Source organism: Syngnathus leptorhynchus, chromosome 1 (assembly GCF_054491065.1).
Source record: "Syngnathus leptorhynchus isolate UIUO chromosome 1, UIUO_Slep, whole genome shotgun sequence".
NCBI lineage: Eukaryota > Metazoa > Chordata > Actinopteri > Syngnathiformes > Syngnathidae > Syngnathus > Syngnathus leptorhynchus.
Window position 1 is genome coordinate 11,427,297 of NC_141195.1, and position 17,997 is coordinate 11,445,293.

General features: G+C 41.5%; 1 protein-coding gene across 1 annotated transcript; it reads right to left on the minus strand.

Annotated features, from left to right (window-relative positions):
• On the minus strand, positions 1–12,985 carry plekhn1 (pleckstrin homology domain containing N1). Its single transcript, XM_085920747.1, has 16 exons — positions 12,744–12,985; positions 10,726–10,813; positions 10,489–10,650; positions 9,363–9,443; positions 8,791–8,881; positions 7,102–7,235; positions 6,558–6,710; positions 5,510–5,590; positions 5,333–5,408; positions 4,596–4,741; positions 3,488–3,634; positions 2,798–3,004; positions 2,343–2,498; positions 1,850–2,086; positions 1,584–1,641; positions 1–741 (listed from the first exon to the last, which is right to left on the minus strand). Exons 1-16 carry the CDS (start codon positions 12,815–12,817, stop codon positions 557–559), a joined length of 2,076 nt encoding a protein of 691 aa, XP_085776873.1. The 5' UTR covers positions 12,818–12,985; the 3' UTR covers positions 1–556.
• Positions 12,986–17,997: the final 5,012 nt, after the last annotated feature.

Consider the following 17,997-nt stretch of genomic DNA (forward strand, 5'->3'; position numbering starts at 1 on the left):
TAATAGAATTAGAAGACACAATTGACCAATTACTGATTTTATCAGTTTATTTTTTGAAAATATAAATAAACAAAAATAATAGACACTACACGCGTTTCAGAATGAATGATGCAGTAATAATATTACACTTACATACAAAATAAACCTCGATTTACAATACAAAATAATGTACAGTATTTACAAAAATAATACAGTAGATTCATTAAGAAGGGTCTGTGGAATGATTTTCTTGTTTTAATGAAGGCCCCACCCTCTACCCCACCCACCCAAAAAAAAGACTGCTCGTCTGAACCAAACATAGCCCAAGCAAAGAGTACAATCATTTTCCATTACTGTCAAACTAGTTTCAAACTTATTTGGACTTTTGTATGCCTTAGTGTTTTTAGATACCCCCCCCCCCCCCCCCCTTCACATGCCTGCCACCACTAATAATACTTCTTACTCTACTGTACGCATACTGGACAACACAGCCTTGTGCTTGTTGGCTTTTATGATCCCTCTGATAGAGATCCGTTGTTTGCACACGTCCAGACAAGTGCCGGCCAATTGTTTTGCTTTATGACCATCTCTGGTCCGTTGCCATGGCACCAAGGCCCCTGGGCCCGCTGTTTAATCCACTCCAGTGTGTCGGAATTCCAGACATTAGCTGATTCACTCCAGTGTGGCGATCACCCTCCCAAATGTTGTCATAGTCTATTTCCTGGTCATCTGGTTCTGTGGGTCTGAGGTATGAATGAAGGTCTGTCAGAGGGAGAAAGGATAAGATTTTAGAAATTATTCAAACACGAGGCACAAGTCACTCATATCTGGTAAACATTGTCAACTGTTTTCATACTTGACAAACATGATTCTTTTTTTTTCAGAAAGTAGAGCATCACAAAAACTTGCAGCCACTTGCGTGAAGTACGTTCTTTTGCAATATGTCAACCAAGGACAAAAGCAGTCAAACATAAGTCCCTGTCTTGTCTCACTACAAACTCCAATTTCAATGAAGTTGGGATGTTGCGTGAAATGTGAATAAAATCGGATTATTTATTCATTCATTCACACCTAGGGACAATTCGGAGTGCTCAATCGGCCTATCAAGCATGTTTTTGGGATGTGGGAGGAAACCCACGCGGACACGGGGAGAATTAAATTAAATTATTTTCAAAGACAAGACATTTTGCAAATATTCACTCATTTTGAATTTGATGCCCGCATGTTTAACGCATTCCAACAAAAAGCCGGGACAGGGACAAGTAACGTTTACAACTTACATCACCTTTCCTTTTAACAACACTCAAAAAACGTTTGGTAAGTAAGGACACTAATTGTTGAAGTTTTGTAGGGAGAAATAGGATGCTCTACTACACACTCCTTAACTGTGCCACAGGTCAGGCTCTTATTTTCTTAAACACAAAACCCATCTAAACACAGCTTTATAGACCTTGTTTTATGCACTGAGAAAAGGGAAATGCCCAAAACGTTCTCACAAAGTTAGAAGCAAAATGACAATTTGATTACTTTTGTCCATGGCATATTGTGGCTTTAAATAAAAGAATGTTTTGTCACACTCATGATCGCATTCCATCAGTCCTTACCTGGTGAGTAACGATACATCTGAGCTGTGTTGATCCCACAGTTGGAGCGGAGGTGTGCCTGTCAACAGATGAGAAAACACGAGAATGTCACTTCCCACTGTCAGCAACAAGAAATATTCTCTTTCATCTGCGGCAAACAATAATATAAGACATCCACAAGAAATATATGCACACATTTATCATTAAGCAAGTCTCCCTTGCATGTTGTCCCACAGCATTCCAGAAACCGGAGCGCCCTGGGAGACGAGCGGCGCTTTCTTTCTCACCTGCTCTTGTCCTTTTGACGGTGCAGTCAGAAGCTTGAGCCTCGACACGGCCTCGGATCTCTGCTCCACCACTTGCCTCCGGGGGCTCTCAATCGCCAGGCCTGGAGTATGTGAGTTGGTCAGCACCAGGCTTCTCTTTTGGCTGTGCCTGCCCATCGGTGGGGTGCGGAGCTTGAAGGAAGAGGGTGGTTGCTGCTGCTGGTGGTGGTACAGATGAGTGGGCTCCTGCCAGCTCTCCTGTTGATGGAGATGATTTGGGTTCTATGAGCATGATTGGTCATATCAATAAAGGTTTGTACATGCTTTTGAAAAATTGTGCAGCAGTTAACAAAATTCAATTCAAGTTGCCTAAAATTAATTTAATGAACAATGACTTTGGTTATAAAAGACTGACTTGCCCGTTGCTAATCATTTCCAGACATGCACAGTTCACGTCGAGTTGACATTGATGAAGCTGTGTTGCTGTAAACTGAATCGTCAATGACCCACTTACCACTGGCCTTGCTTCATCCAAGGTAAAGATTTCAGGGCTACACGGCACATCGTAGAGTGGGGACAGGGGCTGGCGAGGAGCGCACATGTCTGAGTGTCGCTGCGGGACATTCAAGGAGTAGCCCAAAGACGTCTGCGATGTGTTCCAGCTGTTTGACTGGTCAGAACAGACCCAGGCATTATGTTTAATGCAGGAACGTGTTTGTTTTTATCTTCATACATTTTGACACACTCTCTAAGATCCAAAGTATCATGAAACTGTTTTTCTGCTCATAGGGCAAAAGGTTAACCGTTTTCTACCCATTCATCTGTTGTCACGTCTAAGCTTTGCTTGCCACACTGACCGACCTCGACTTCATCCACTGTTTCTACAGTGACATGTAAGATAAGTCGATAGCCTCAAGGGGGATATACTGTGAGCACTTATCAAGTTTAGAGGCCGGGCTGACTTATTACCTTGACAAGCAAGCCTTTCTCGAGGCGATGTGGACCAGGGTACGGAGTGCTGTACAGCTGAGGCAGGCCTCCAGAGCTCTCTATAGGCTGGAAGTAGGAGCTGCGCAACGGCAAAGCTCGTGAGTCACGCTCAAGCTTGGTGTGGGAAGAGAAGCTGCTGGTCCTGCTTCCCAGGCGGCTGGTCTCGGTCGAGGAGGGTCGGCTGTACTGTAGGCAATGAGCGGAGTAGTTTTCAGCAGTGTAATTACACCAACTGTCATTTTAATTAGATGCGTGTGTGTGTCAGCGGCTGAGAAACAAGTCTTATGGGCCTTGTCCAGCAAAAGCGAATTGGAAGTTTGCTCTCCACTGCCTTTCTCTTGGAGGAATGTCACAAAACGTTCTGATGTCTTTCAGTATTTCGACAGGGAGAGATGAACAATAAAACTTCTACTATTGCTGAATAATCAGTTCCTGCATAAATGGGATCTTGTTTAGGAAAAAATTCCATCGTAATGGTGTTTTCTTTCCTCATCGGCCTTGAGGCGTACCACCTGAGACTTTAACAGAAACAGGACTCTTGACCTTGCTTAATCATTAACTTGATGAGCGGGAAAAAAGGTGCTGCTGTGCTCCAGTAAAACAACCAAGATAGTTTTTCTTATTGTTGACAATTTATGTCCTAAAATTAATTCATTGATGGCAACTTACACAGAGAGGTTCCGAGTATCCTGGTGAGAGTGGGTTTTCTTCATGAGTGGGGAACTGACGGTTCTGGGATCCACGTCCGCTCTGACTGAACTTGAGAGACTCGGGGTAGCCTTGACTGTTTCCGCTCCACCTGTCAAACTGTGGTGTCTACATGGCACACAAGTTTCCACACATTAGAAAAAAAAAATCATTGAATAGCAATTCATACTGGTTGCAGCTAAGTAGTGCACTGAACTTTGCCTCAATCTCCTGAAGATGGGACAAGTGTTTACACACAATTGACATCATTGTAAAGAACCCATCAAGTCACAATTCAATGAGCTTTCAACCTACCTTAGTGTCTCAAGTGCACATTCAAAGCAATCAAAAGATGCATCACAAAGTAAGATTTCTCTGAAAACAAGTACAGGTCCTGTCCTAACTCAGTAAAAATAAACAGAATAATCATGCAGTCATTTTCCTCCATTCATTTTCTGGAGCGCTCATCCATATTAGGTTCACATGTGAGCTGGAGCCTATCCCAGCTGACACATTTACACCAATGGAAATTTTAGTCTTCGTCGTACGATTTTAGGATTGTGGGAGGAAGTCAATGTACCCAGAGAAAACCCACACAAGCACAGGAAGAACATACGAGGTAGGCCGGAGTCAAGAATCAAAACTCAACCCTCAGATCAGTGAGGTTGACCACAAGACTATAGTGTTGCTCACAGTTTTATTTTTCCGCGTATGGACTTTATATTTAATATAGAGCAATTTTATTTATAATCCTTCCAATGGAGCATAATGGCTTGCTGTCTTTATATTAACCAGTTTCAACTGAGCAATTGAAACTCTGCCTAAGTGACAAGTGGTCATAAGAAAATATGACTCATACCTACAAAAGTCATAAAACTCAGCACTGTACACGCAATTGGTGAGTGTCAAATGGAAGGAAGAACAAAAGATTTATGTCTTTTTGATGTCGGGTAATAGCTAGTATCATTGATTTAGTCAACCTGGAGACTCGCAAAACAGGTGTAGATAGATCTACTGCTTTGCTCATCAGCACCTGTGAATAACGTGATTGTTTGGGCCTGTAAAAACGACAAAAAAGGCCAAGTCTCACCTCAGTGTGTGTTGGTGTGTAGATGATGTCATACACCGGGGGCGGTGGGCTGAGAACGGGCACGTCAGCGACCTTAAAATGTTGGATCCAGTCGCAGAACACTCTTCTATCCAGACAGGTCACCACTATGGGGTTGATGAGCTTCCCTAGCAACAGAAAAAGGAGAAGGGGGGGGAACAAAGCGTGTCATTCGATTCAGTCGTTCAGTGGAATGCGCCACGCTCAGATTGTCATTCATTGCGGATCAAACCAATTCATTCATGGAGGGTTGCACTTTGTGACGTTAGCGCATTCCTGCAAAAGTCCACTTGGGGTAAAATATGCATAACACTCAAGTGGGGCACAATGTCAATATGTATATGCACTTTTGCAGTTAATGAGGAGTTCAACTTTTTAATAAGTTGTGAATCTGGGTATTCTCCTCCATGTGCTGTCAACACGGCACACGAAACAGATAAAAGTCTGTTTTGTTAGGTCGTGTTTTTAACATTAGGCTACTCCCCTACTTTCATTTTGTTTTGACAGAGAATAGAGACAAAATTAAGCACATCTTTTAAGAAACCAAGTGTTTTTCTAAACCAAACTTATTCATGCACATGCTCTTCACCTACATAGATATCACAATATCCCAAACATGCTCTTTGCCCAGTTTACTGATCAATCAGTGGATTGAGATGATAATGTTGCCACCGTTCCACACTTGTGCACTGCACTGACCCGACTGTGTGTTTATCTACCTTCAATCATAAAGGTGTTGGGCTTGACGTCTTGGCAAGGTGTGGTCACAGTGATCATGTTGAGTGGAAGCTTCCCCTGACACAGATAACATTTGATTAAACAAGGCATGCACACAACTCAGGAGATGGATGGATAGTTATTATTATTATTATCATTATTATTATTCATGCGAATACCTTGTAGAAGAGGCCGTGCTCCTCTTCCGATAAGATGATCAGTGTTGACGTGTACATAACCAGTAGTCGGTCACTTTGTTGCTGTCAACAAAAATAGCACCATGTTTCCATCAAGTTGCAGAATTTGGTTCATCTCTTTATATTTTTAACAGCAGACTAAACATAGTAGTCAAATGTTCCGTGGACTGAATGTTCTTGACCTACAGTGTATAAACAAGTCTATTTTTTCACAGCTTTGAAGTTGCACAGGGCATAACGGCATTAAATTATTTTGCTTTAAAGCTAATGAAACCTGATAACATTTTGCAAACAGATAAGACTGAATGAAGAAAAGCACAGAGGTCATCTTCAGATCTAATCCAACCCTTTTTAAAACATTTTAGACACTTTAATGGTGTGCAGTGAGGCCTCGTGGTAAATTTGAGGCATTTAAAGGTCCTGAACGCGTAGGTTATGTTTCCTCAACCTCGCATAGGGTGTGTCCACAGAGACAGCTGACATTCCAGCTGAGAGGTGAGTATAGTTGCTTCCCACACCCTAAATCTCGCGAGTTCCCACAGTGAATGATTCGCAACAATCCCGGCACGTTGTGGCTTGACTACTGTCTTTTTCTTTGCCCCGCCCCCATCTGATACTGTACAACTTGCTGCCTACCACCAAACTCCAACGTAGATCAGTGATTCTTAAACTTGGGCCTGGGGACCTTTAGAGGCCCATGCGCTGAGTCATCAAAATGATTGTGGTATTTTATTTTTATGTGCAAACTTAGAGATGGGGAGTCGTGCGGTGGTAATAAAATAAACATACTCAACCAGCGACTCCTTCCTACCGCCGCTCTGATGGGATTGTGACGTATTACATAAATCTGACTGCCGTGATTTTGTGTGGCGGCAATACATAAAACACGTTACACAATTTGAACAGTGACTCATCCTCTAAATTATTCAAGTCTTGTCAAAAATTCTATAACCCTAAACACATGTGACGCAACTCCTTTGTATTTTCCCAGGAGGTCGGGAAAGAAAGATCATGTATGCTCAGTTTGTACCTGACAGGGCAGGTGCTGCAAACGGACTTTGGTGACGTAAGTTATGGGGCCCAGGCTGTCCCGCTGCGAGCCCTCCCACTCATAGATGGGCTCCTTGTTGATGGAGTTTCTTAGCTCCTCTCTGCCTGCCGGAGTCTTCTCCTCATGGTTTTGCTACCAAAGACACAAAGCGCATCAGGGAAGTTAAACAAACTCAAGCACCAAAGTGTGAGTGGTTAGGATTTAGATGACTATTATGATGCGGTCAAAGCCGTTCCCTGCTCTTCAGCCCTGAGGGAGAGCCTGAAATGACCTACTTGAGTCACTACACACACATCCTGTTTCTTTAGTGCTTGGAGAAAGATTTTCTTCCCTACCAGCACAATTAAAAAAAAAAAAAAAAAAAAAAAAGTTTTTTTCTATATAAAACTTGAGAACTTGAGTTAGACTACACACGCACATGCACACACACTCACACACAGACCTGCCCAATTTCTAATCATTCTAGAATACCATTACAATTCCCATCAGGGGCAAATGTGACAGGCTGTTTGTGAGAACTTACTTTGACTCTGGTGTAGTTTTCCGGTGCTATAGCATTGCCACCATTGGCTTCAATGTTTTCTTTAAGAAGGCCAAACCATCGGTCCATTTCTTCTTGGTTGGCACAATAGACAATGATGGGGTTCAGGCTGACACCTGTGAGGAACAAATGGGGGGGGTTGTCATTGCCCAGATAGCTTTGCACTCGAGGCTCCCACTTTTCTCCATGTGTTGCGTCTACAATGCAATAAGTGTTAACATATGTGCAAGACCACAAGTCACACAGTTTTCCTGAAGATCCCCACAAGAATTTCAAATCATAGCGATCTTGTCCTCCCACACACTGAGAGCCCGGATGGAATGAGAAAAACTTTCCCTCTATCAGTTGAGCACATACCAGAGATAAACAGCAAAGAGGTTCTATTTAATTGTGCTGGAGATGGATCCTTTTGAAAATGATTACATATCTCGCCGTTTCAAAAATGAGCATTATTATCTTCTTGATGTGACTCATTAGATTGTGCAAGTTTGGATGGAGCGTGAATTAAAGCGGGCTTTGGGATTAAAACGCATTGCTAAGGCTAATAAATTACTCTTAAGCATCTTTCAGACCACTCTTAACAGTTCCTGGAAGTTTTCCCTATTCTTCGTCATGCTCTTTACCCGCTGCCGCTGCTGTTGACATTGATTTGTGTTTTCAGCAGTAGGGAAAGGAAATGTCTCACATTCATCGCTACATCAGCTCTCTCACTTGACTCAGACTTTCGACACTTCCTCCACATGTGCGCTGTTGTCGATGCCTCACATGGAGCAAATAAAGGTTTCAGAGCGAGTGGAAACAATGACTAAAATTTAGAACCGTAAAATAACAAGCTTGTTCTGGGAAGTCAAGGCCAATATGAAGGTGAATAGAAATATGCCAAATATGTGAGAGCATTTCTTTTAGTTTCAATGACCCACTGATATGGCCACAATTGATTAAATTCCCCTGATTTCTAGCATTGCTGTCCCTTAATTCAATTCAGGTTGTTTCAGTCAAGTAACCTGCGAGCTCATTAGCGTTTGGTAGACGACGCATTCGCAGAGATGTAAGTAATTCAGATTTGTCAAATTTATTACCCAGTATGGAATTGAATTGTTTATGTTAAAGATGACGTATGCTGAGTAAGCAAACATGCATGGATTGCATAACAGTGAGAGTGAGATATTATGGAAGTGACACTGACAAATTCATTTCAATACATCACATTTGCTCTGTACTATGAAATACATTACAAGTTTACATGTTTGTATAGCGTTTCCCAACCAAAGCATTTAACTTCCACAGAGTTTTCGCATGGAACCACAGTTTAAAAGTCAAGTGGTATTAGTTTGCTGAATGTATGGCAGAATGGTAGCTGAGCCTTTCTGTGCAACAGCTGGCCTCTGTGAACTGCACCTGTTGTCTAACAAGTGGGGCAGCTTTAGGCCCCTGACCAAGGTTAAAGGGGACCCAGCTCTAGTTAGTCTGGGGGTTGAGTCGAGGTGATGAGGGTCACGGCACCTTTGAATTACCGGAATGTGACAACATAGGAAATCATTCCAGCATGAACCTTGTGAGTGCAAATCCCGCAATCGCAGTAATATAAAAAGTCACTTTGCAATTTGTATTGTATTGAAAAAAAAAACAATAACTGCACAAAAATGTGACAACAAAACATAGCATGCTCACCATTTATTTGAAAGGCGTATTCAATGGGTTGGCTGTGGTTGCAGTTCTGTTGCAGGTTGCAGATGGTGAGCTCTTTCAGTGGAAGAGTTCCCTGCACACAAAACAGAAAAAGGAAAACTCATTCGTCATTTTCCGTTCCGTTTTTTCCTTCGGTTTTAAACATAACATTTGTTGGTAAAACCAAATATGAATGGTTGACTGCTTTGTGTTTTAACTTTCGATCAATCAGTCACCCCTTAACATGTTCTGACAAGAAGGCTTCCTTTTCCAAACTGAAACTGAGTTTCACCAAGTCCGCCTTGTAAATGCTGTCATGTATATTACGACTAGACGAGCGCTTAAACGAAACGTTCGGATGATTAATGACTGCTCATGCTCCAGTAGACAGGTGATGAAACATAATCATACTTTCTGTTTACCAACACACTGTCGGTTGATAAGATACGTACGTCAAAAGCAGTGAGGGCATGACTTCGACCTCTGATTCCAGTAAACATGAAACCTCGTAAAAATGCTGACGTAGTCATTTAAGCATGGATTTAAAGGAATGCTGAAGGGAAAACAAAACTTACCTGGTATGTCAGTCCAGGAGTATTGTTGGACACAAAGTGAAGGTGTGTCTGGAAGAGATCCAGGTAGCAATCGTGGATATCCTGCAAAGGCAACATGAGAAGCTTAATGTCAAGTTGTACTTGTCACTGGCCTTTTTGTGATTACATTACAGGTGGCGAGCCTGCCCAGCAATATGAGACTTTGAAGACATCAAAATTGTATTGATGAGCCACATAATGCAACACAAAAAAGATATATCATTAAAATAATAACCCTGTAAAGATGTTAGACAAACTCTAAAATTATAGTGATGATTGTAAAGGCCTCGTTTTTTTTTTTTTTTTTTTTAAATAAAAATGACTAAATAAGAAAAGTCCCTCGCAACTTTTTCGTATTTTTTCTGAGAAGAATCATATCGCAGTGTCATGCGCTAAACGAAGATAAACAGATTTTTAAATCTGGCTTGTCGTGTCAGCTGCTTATTCATCGATGGCTTCAAGGAAATTAGGTTGCGTAACGTTTGGCCTCTGAGAAATAGTAGGAATTATTTGAGTCTCACAATGTGATTACAGAAACATTCTTGAATAGTTTCTTCTGGTCTCTTTCGATGCTTCATCGATTGGCCAGAGCGTAAGAAACATTGTGTTATTTTTGTGTTTTTTTTTAGTTTTTTAAATAATTGCGTCCAGTTTTCCAACCTTTACCTCATTTTTTTTTTTTTTTTTTGCTGTTGTTCTGGACAGAATTGTGTCACAGTGTTGATAAATTAAATTTTGCACAAGTTGTCCTCGATCAGGATGTGGGATCAGAAGAGCAAGCTTGTACCCTGAGGTTTTTTTTTTTCTCCCAGAGATGTTTCACAATTATGACTCGGCAAAGCATGTCCAAACACAAGCTGCAGAACCGATCGGATTGTTCCCGGCGAACCACCATATATCAGTTGCATCACAGAGTTTCTGTGTTTTAATGTTCGCCCAGTAACTTCCTGTGAGGCTGCACCTGCACCTTGCTTTTGACACTTTCCTGTTTGCTACGGATGCGTCATCGGAAGCTCGGGCCCTGTTTTAATTAAATAAAGTGGATAATTTATGATCGTAAAATTTCACAACAAGAGTATTAGCAAAACAAGTTATCAGTTCTACTCACCTGGCAGTGCAAGAAGCGGAAACGAACTTTGGAGCTGTGAATCAGCCGGCCATAATTCTTCACATTGATGCTGCTCTTTTTCCAGCCGCTGGCCGGGTCGTAGGGGAAGGGGGGATCCCATTTGATGTTCTCGATGGTCTGCAGGTCTTTAGAGGACATTCCCTGCAACCAGAGCTCTGATTAAAACCAACATTGCATGAGCACACGGTAGGGACGGACGGTGGACTGAGTTTTTACCTTCCTCGGTGTGACGGAGAGGATATTGATGATGCTGTTGGACTTCTCCTGACCCTCTTGGGGGTTCTTCTTGCGAAACAGGCGACTGCTGCTCAAGAGGGAGAAATTCTTGTCAGCGCTTTTTCCTCTAGAGTTTATTATTTTGTTTCCCAAGTGCATTTTGCCGAGGCATTTCCTGTTTACAGGCGTTGCCTGTCATCCACTGCTGTCCCCGGGAGATACAGTCAAGATTCTAAGCGTTAATGATCACATTTACACTTGATTTTATTGCTTCAAATTCCGAGTCATGCGCAGACTATGAGAGGTGGGTCGTAACGTGCTATATTTACCCCATTACATTTTTAAAGCAACTTTTGGAATTTGGATGCAACATACCTTTTACTTCGACTTGATGTGTTTCTTAAGAATAATTTCTATTTTTACTGTTACACTTTGCAATTCAGGGTAGCTTTTATTTGAAAAGATTATTGCTCTTGCGTGGTCTATTTGTTTTGATTCGTCAGACTAGGGCGCTGTCACATGACTCATCATGCCAACATAACCATTTGTGACGTTTGACTCCATTTCACCAATCAAACAAAGCCAGGCAGACACGACAGCATGAAATTTCATGTGAAATATGGCAGAAATAATGGCGTGTAACTAATAGTTAGAACATCACTGGGCAGACTCACATTCAATATACACCCAAAAGTACTTTAAGTTGCACATGGCAACAAAAAATACAAATTTTGGGCTACTCTCCCCACCTCAGCAGACAACACATCCTAATTATACCTCCGTCTTCATTCCATCAATGCCAGACATTTACCTAATTAGAACAATTGACCCCTGGGTTGCTGATATGCAGAAGAAAATCAGCATTCAATGATCCTCTTTGTTTTGCATGACCCTCGCCTGTTACCATTAGTGTCACATCTTCATGAGGAAGCACCCTCACTGCCTGATAAAGCACTCGAGCACGGCTGGTGCAGTCTCACATTGAAGTTGATCTGCTTATCTGTGCGTATATGTCTACATACAGCTTTGTGCAACAACGTGGGCCTTTGTCTGCGTGGTGGGAATCAAGTTCTGTCTAATCAAGAAGTCACTGACCAGCGTCAATCATTTAAGGCCACTGCTGCTTTGTCTCTACGCTTTTTCGCTTTGTTTCAACAAAGACAAAAGTATGTTAATGATACTCCCAGATGCAATTTGTGGGCATAGCATATAAAAAGAATGTGCATACTGTGCTAAGCGAGCAATGCATTTACACACCTAACATCCTCTAGCCACTGCTGTGGCATTTAACCACCAAGGAACAGGAATTTACTGTGCATACTTAAGGCATTGATCCATCTTGGAAAGTGTGTTGCTGCTCTGTGTGTGCGTGTGCGCCAGCGCGATTGTTTACAAAGACAAACCACATTAAGAGCTTCTGTGCAAAATGGTGAAAACCAGAACCTGAATCATCACACAATGCAGGCTACAAGAATTGGTGCTAATGGGAGTCAGATGTGTCAATCCAACACTGACTACTGGGGCATGTCCAGACATATAATCCATTGGGATTGAGCAGAACTACTCGATAAACCATCGATTAAGGTTAAAATGATGACAAGATGATTTTGCTGCATCGGGATCATATATTTTTCCTTAATAAGAATCACTGGCCCCATGTTAACGGGACCATAATAAGAGGGTCATGGCCTGATTTTGTTGTTGGGTCACTCGAATCTCTGACAGCTGGCAGATCATCTTTACAGTCACAGAGATGTGCGGAGGAAGCAAATAGTAACCGGATCGTTGACATACAGGGCCAGACGGCCACCAATCAGGCACGTCTCGGAACTAAAGCCACTGTTGGCACTATGTGATCCTGAAAATGAACAAGCCCTCATTCTCAAAGCCTGACAAATGCCAAGAATTCTTTCCATCTATGATCACGGGGGAAAAAACTGAATAAAGGGAATTTGCACAGTGCACCTACGTTACCTAAAGAATTTAAAAAAAAAAAGTTCATTGATGATAGTACTCACCTGTTTCTGCGGATGAAACTTTTGCCAGAGAAGGTGAAATTGTCCTGGGGCACACATGAAATGCTGCTCCCCATAATGCCACTCTTCGTGTGCTCCTGTGAGTGTCCTGGGTGGAAAAAGTGTGTGATGTTCCTAAATACTCCGGTGGGGCAGCGTAGTGCACGCCGTGCTCAAGTCAGACTAAATAAAAAACTGCGCGTAGGCTGACTGTATAGTGAGCGTGTCTGACGAAAGGGGCGGGGCTTGGGGCTGTGTCATGTGTGTGAATAATCAACTAGGCTCACAGCCTCACACCTTTTGAGACTTGCCTCTGTCTGTTAAATCTATCCTGGCAGCTACAAAGACAAGTCTCGGGGGGGTACGACACAAGTGTGCCGTTTCACACCTCCAAGAAGACAAATGGGGATCATTGAAGGTCTCCACTGAGAAAAAATTGGTGGTCACTGCAATCGGGTTGGATAGTTTGTGTGAAGATGGGAGTGATCCTTCAGTGGCATACCCAGATATGAACGTTTTCACATTATTGACATTTTTGGAAATGATGTTTTCTAGGAATTCCTATGTGACCCAATTCATCTTCACGATATCAATGGTAGAAAAAGGCAGGTAGTTGGAGCAGGTTATGTGATATGACACCCTCCTATCGTGTTCTAGCCTCGGGCAGGCAGTCGTCTGTCTGTTAGTGTGCAATGTGAGGCAAGGATTTTAAACAGGACTCGTATTTGAAAGGTACTATTTGCATATGGTGGAAGTTGGGTATGCAAAGAGCTGTGGCAGCTGTGGCTCAGGCAGTAGAGTGGGTCGTCTAGTAACCGGAGGTTTGGCGGTTCGGTCCCAGCTCTGTCACAGTCACATGTCATTGTGTCCTTGGGCAAGACACTTTACACCTTTCCTCCAGGTCACCATTGTAAATGGGAAAATGTTCTCAATTGGCTTACCTGGTAAAACAAAACATTAAATTGAGACATTAAACAGAGTATGTCTTGTCTTATCAGTCAGACAGTTGTGATACGTGATCCAGTCTTTTTGTTTGTTTCTAAATCAGTCACACACTATCATATACGGGAATCGAACTCATGGTACCTGCACACAAAACAGGCGAGTGTACCACTACACCATCAGCCATCCCTTACGTGATCCTAGTTCTTTTGGTGTTTGCAGCCATCTTAGACATCAAATCAAACACGTACAGCTCATTGGCAGCTAACCTGTTGAACTGGTTGTAAAACCGATGCACCTGAGGCACCAACAGTCTGAGCAGTTGTTATCACTTTGACATAAACCACAAGTTTATTGTTCCCTGGATCTTTGATGGGCTCCGCAACCGGCTGGTGACAAGGTCAACAAAATTAGATTTAACGCACAAGGACTACTTGAGCTGTTTGTGTGCTAATATGACATAATATTGGGTTGGATAAGATCAACCCAAATCAAGAAGTTTTTAAACTCATCATTCGATGATTAGCACACAGAAGGCTTTTTTATGGATGGAGGTACACATTAATAAATAAGGAACATCTTAGAAAAGCAGCTATTCCAGAAACAGGTCCAAAGAGGTCTTTGAAATAATGGCAACATCTGGATTGTTTTCCTCATAAATTTCATTTATGTATACATTCAGCAACTATGACAAATATAAGGTGAGATGACTTATAGGGGTATGATGTGAAATGTGACAGTAGGCTTGATAACACATGCAGCCAGCACGGTGACTCATACATCTCCAACAGTATTCCTCAGGAACACAAGGAAGTCGACATCTTACAAAATATTCCCGGGGTTTTCTGCATTATGTCATTTCAGTTTTCCATACAAAAGTTTCAAGTAGGCTTCATCATCAGGCCAAAAAAAGACTCCAATAAGGGCAAGAAACTTACTCATATCACTTTATCACAGTCGACCAGTAATTCTTAAGCAAATGAGTGAAGGCTCTCTATTCTTTTCTTTCTTTCTTTCTTTCTTTCTTTCTTTCTTTCTTTCTTTCTTTCTTTCTTTCTTTCTTTCTTTCTTTCTTTCTTTCTTTCTTTCTTTCTTTCTTTCTTTCTTTCTTTCTTTCCTCACTCACTCACTCACTCACTCACTCACTCACTCACTCACTCACTCACTCACTCACTCACTCACTCACTCACTCACTCACTTACAATTAAGAAAGTGCATTTAAATTTCGATAAAATGCTTGATTCATAATTGTTGTCTGGAACTCTTCCTGCTATACCAAGAAATACATATGGGATGTTGATCAAATTTTTTCCATTTTCAGAAAGATTTCTTTTACCGTTTTGACCAGCAATGAGGAATTTCAAACCAAATTTACACTTTTAAACCCAGAATTGAGCTCGCTAACTGAGAAGTCAATAATAGTCTTGCTCAAATATAATGTTAGAAAACATACAGATCCCATAATGTCACATTCATGATTTTATGATATGCGTTTTTCCTTTAAAGGTGTAGTAGCTTGGCTGACACTGTGGAGATATGCTAAAGTGGCTTTCCAGAAAACATGCCAAGTGTTTCTGACCAAGAAATCTTCATTTATCTTAACTGACTTTGCATTGCATTGCATCACTGATTGTGAGTTGACAAATGTGAAACTGGCAAGACGAAACATGCTCGTTTCATATTGCTCAATAGGGCCAGCAACATGAACAAGGTGTTTTAGTAATATATTGCATGAGTTTGTTTCGTTATGTGTCAAATCCTTTTTATTCATCTTTTCCAATAGAGACCAAGCGATACAATCCTAATCTTCTTCCCTCCATGTGTGGTGGCTTCCACTGAGAAATCGCTCCCTGTTGTTTATCTAGACTCAGCGGGTGAGAGAGACGGTGCTAAAGTCACACCTTGGCCCACTTAAACGGAGCCTTGGTATGAGAGTCCAAACATCAGGTGTCCAGTAGAAACTGCAACGTGCCAAAGTTCTCACACGGGACCGGCATAAAGGAATCTTAATTGCACCCTGGCCCTCCTTTGAAGGCAAGATCACTCACTGTCAGTCCAAGCACTTCATTCCTTAAATTCACTCACTGTCAGTCCAAGCACTTCATTCCTTAAATTCTGTTTGTATGTGATAAGCACTAAACTGGAGAATGAACTAAAAGTGCACTCTAATTTCTCTCAGCCAACCATCAATATTCGGACAGGAAGTTGTATATTCCAATAACTGGGTTGAAATCTTGAATAGTCAAGTAGTATATCAGAGAGTGGGTTATATAAAGGGGGTACTCAAGCACCAGCTAAAAAGACAGTTATCATATTTTTCCCTACAAAATAGTATTGCTTAGCCAACACAACTAACAGCTGGGTATTCTCTGAATTTAGTTTAAACAAACATTTCATTTTTAATTACAAATCAGAAATTGTAACCTCTTCGGTGGAGGTCAATGAAGTGTATTACGTAATATACTTCAATCCCCTCAAGAAATGCTTTTATGACACAAATATACTTTTTTCCCCCACTCATACTAATTTAAGACTATACATTTTACACTTTATTTCTTAAACATGACATTTTCTGTTGCTATTACAGAAAATTGTACATTATTTCCCAAGCTGATGTTTTGAGTTTCTTTCTCCTATAGTTTACACAGTGTGATAAACTCAATTCATGTCCATGCACACACAAACAGTCACTTACACATGTACATAATATATGTAAAGTGTTACTTGTCTGCAGGCTTATCTTACGGTGTCTATTTGCTTGAGCAACTATTTGGAATCTAAAGGAGCATGCATTAGTCATATAACACTGGGACAGACGGATGGATAGGTAGATAGATAGCCTACTGTCCAGTGACAGATGGGATAGGCTCCAGCACGTCCGCGACCCTTGCGAAGACAAATGGTTTCGAAAATGGATGGATGCCCAAAGTGGAAGCATACAAATAACCAACATGTCTTGATGAAAACTACGTCAACTCCTTTTTAGTTATTGTGTGTGTGAGTTTGTCTACAGAATGTAAATGGATTGCACATTGAGGTGGTTGTCTGTCTACAGAAAACTGATAGGAACATTCTAAGTTTTGCCATCTCTCTGCAATGCAGTGTCACAAATAGTTTTTCTAATACTGTTTTTCAACTTATTTAGCCATGAACACAGTAATAGAGTTACAGTGCCTTGCGAAAGTATTCGGCCCCCTTGAACCTTTCAACATTTTGCAACATTTCAGGCATCAAACATAAAGATATAAAATTGTAATTTTTTGTCAAGAATCAACAAGTGGGACACAATCGTGAAGTGGAACGAAATCTATTGGATAATTTAAATTTAAATTATTTTTTAACAAATAAAAAACTGAAAAGTGGGGCGTGCAATATTATTCGACCCCTTTACTTTCAGTGCAGCAAACTCACTCCAGAAGTTCAGTGAGGATCTTTGAATGATCCAATGTTGTCCTAAATGATTGATGATGATAAATAGAATGCTCCCGTGTGTAATCAAGTCTCCGTATAAATGCACCGGCTCTTTGATAGTCTCAGGGTTCTGTTTAAAGCGCAGAGAGAACCATGAAGACAAAAAAACACACCAGCCAGGTCCAAGATACTGTTGTGGAGAAGTTTAAAGCCGGATTTGGATAGAAAAAGATTTCCCAAGCTTTAAACATCTCAAGGAGCACTGTTCAAGCAATTATATTGAAATGGAAGGAGTATCAGACCACTGCAAATCTACAAAGACCCGGCCGTCCCTCCAAACTTTAATCTCAAACAAGGAAAAGACTGATCAGAGATGCAGCCAAGAGGCCCATGATTACTCTGGATGAACTGCAGATAACTACAGCTGAGGTGGGAGAGTCTGTCCATAGGACAACAATCAGCCGTGCACTGCACAAATCTGGCCTTTATGGAAGTGGCAAGAAGAAAGCCATTTCTCAAAGATATCCATAAAAAGTCTCGTTTAAAGTTTGCCACGAGACACCTGGGAGACACACAAACATGTGGAAGAAGGTGCTCTGGTCAGATGAATCCAAAATCGAACTTTTTGGCCACAATGCAAAACGATATGTTTGGCGTAAAAGCAACACAGCTCATCACCCTGAACGCACCATCCCCACTGTCAAACATGGTGGTGGCAGCATCATGGTTTGGGCCTGCTTTTCTTCGGCAGGGACAGGGAAGATGGCTAAAATTGATGGGAAGATGGATGGAGCCAAATACAGGACCATTCTAGAAGAAAACCTGTTGGAGTCTGCAAAAGACCTGAGACTGGGACGGAGATTTATCTTCCAACAGGACAATGATCCAAAACAAAGCCAAATCT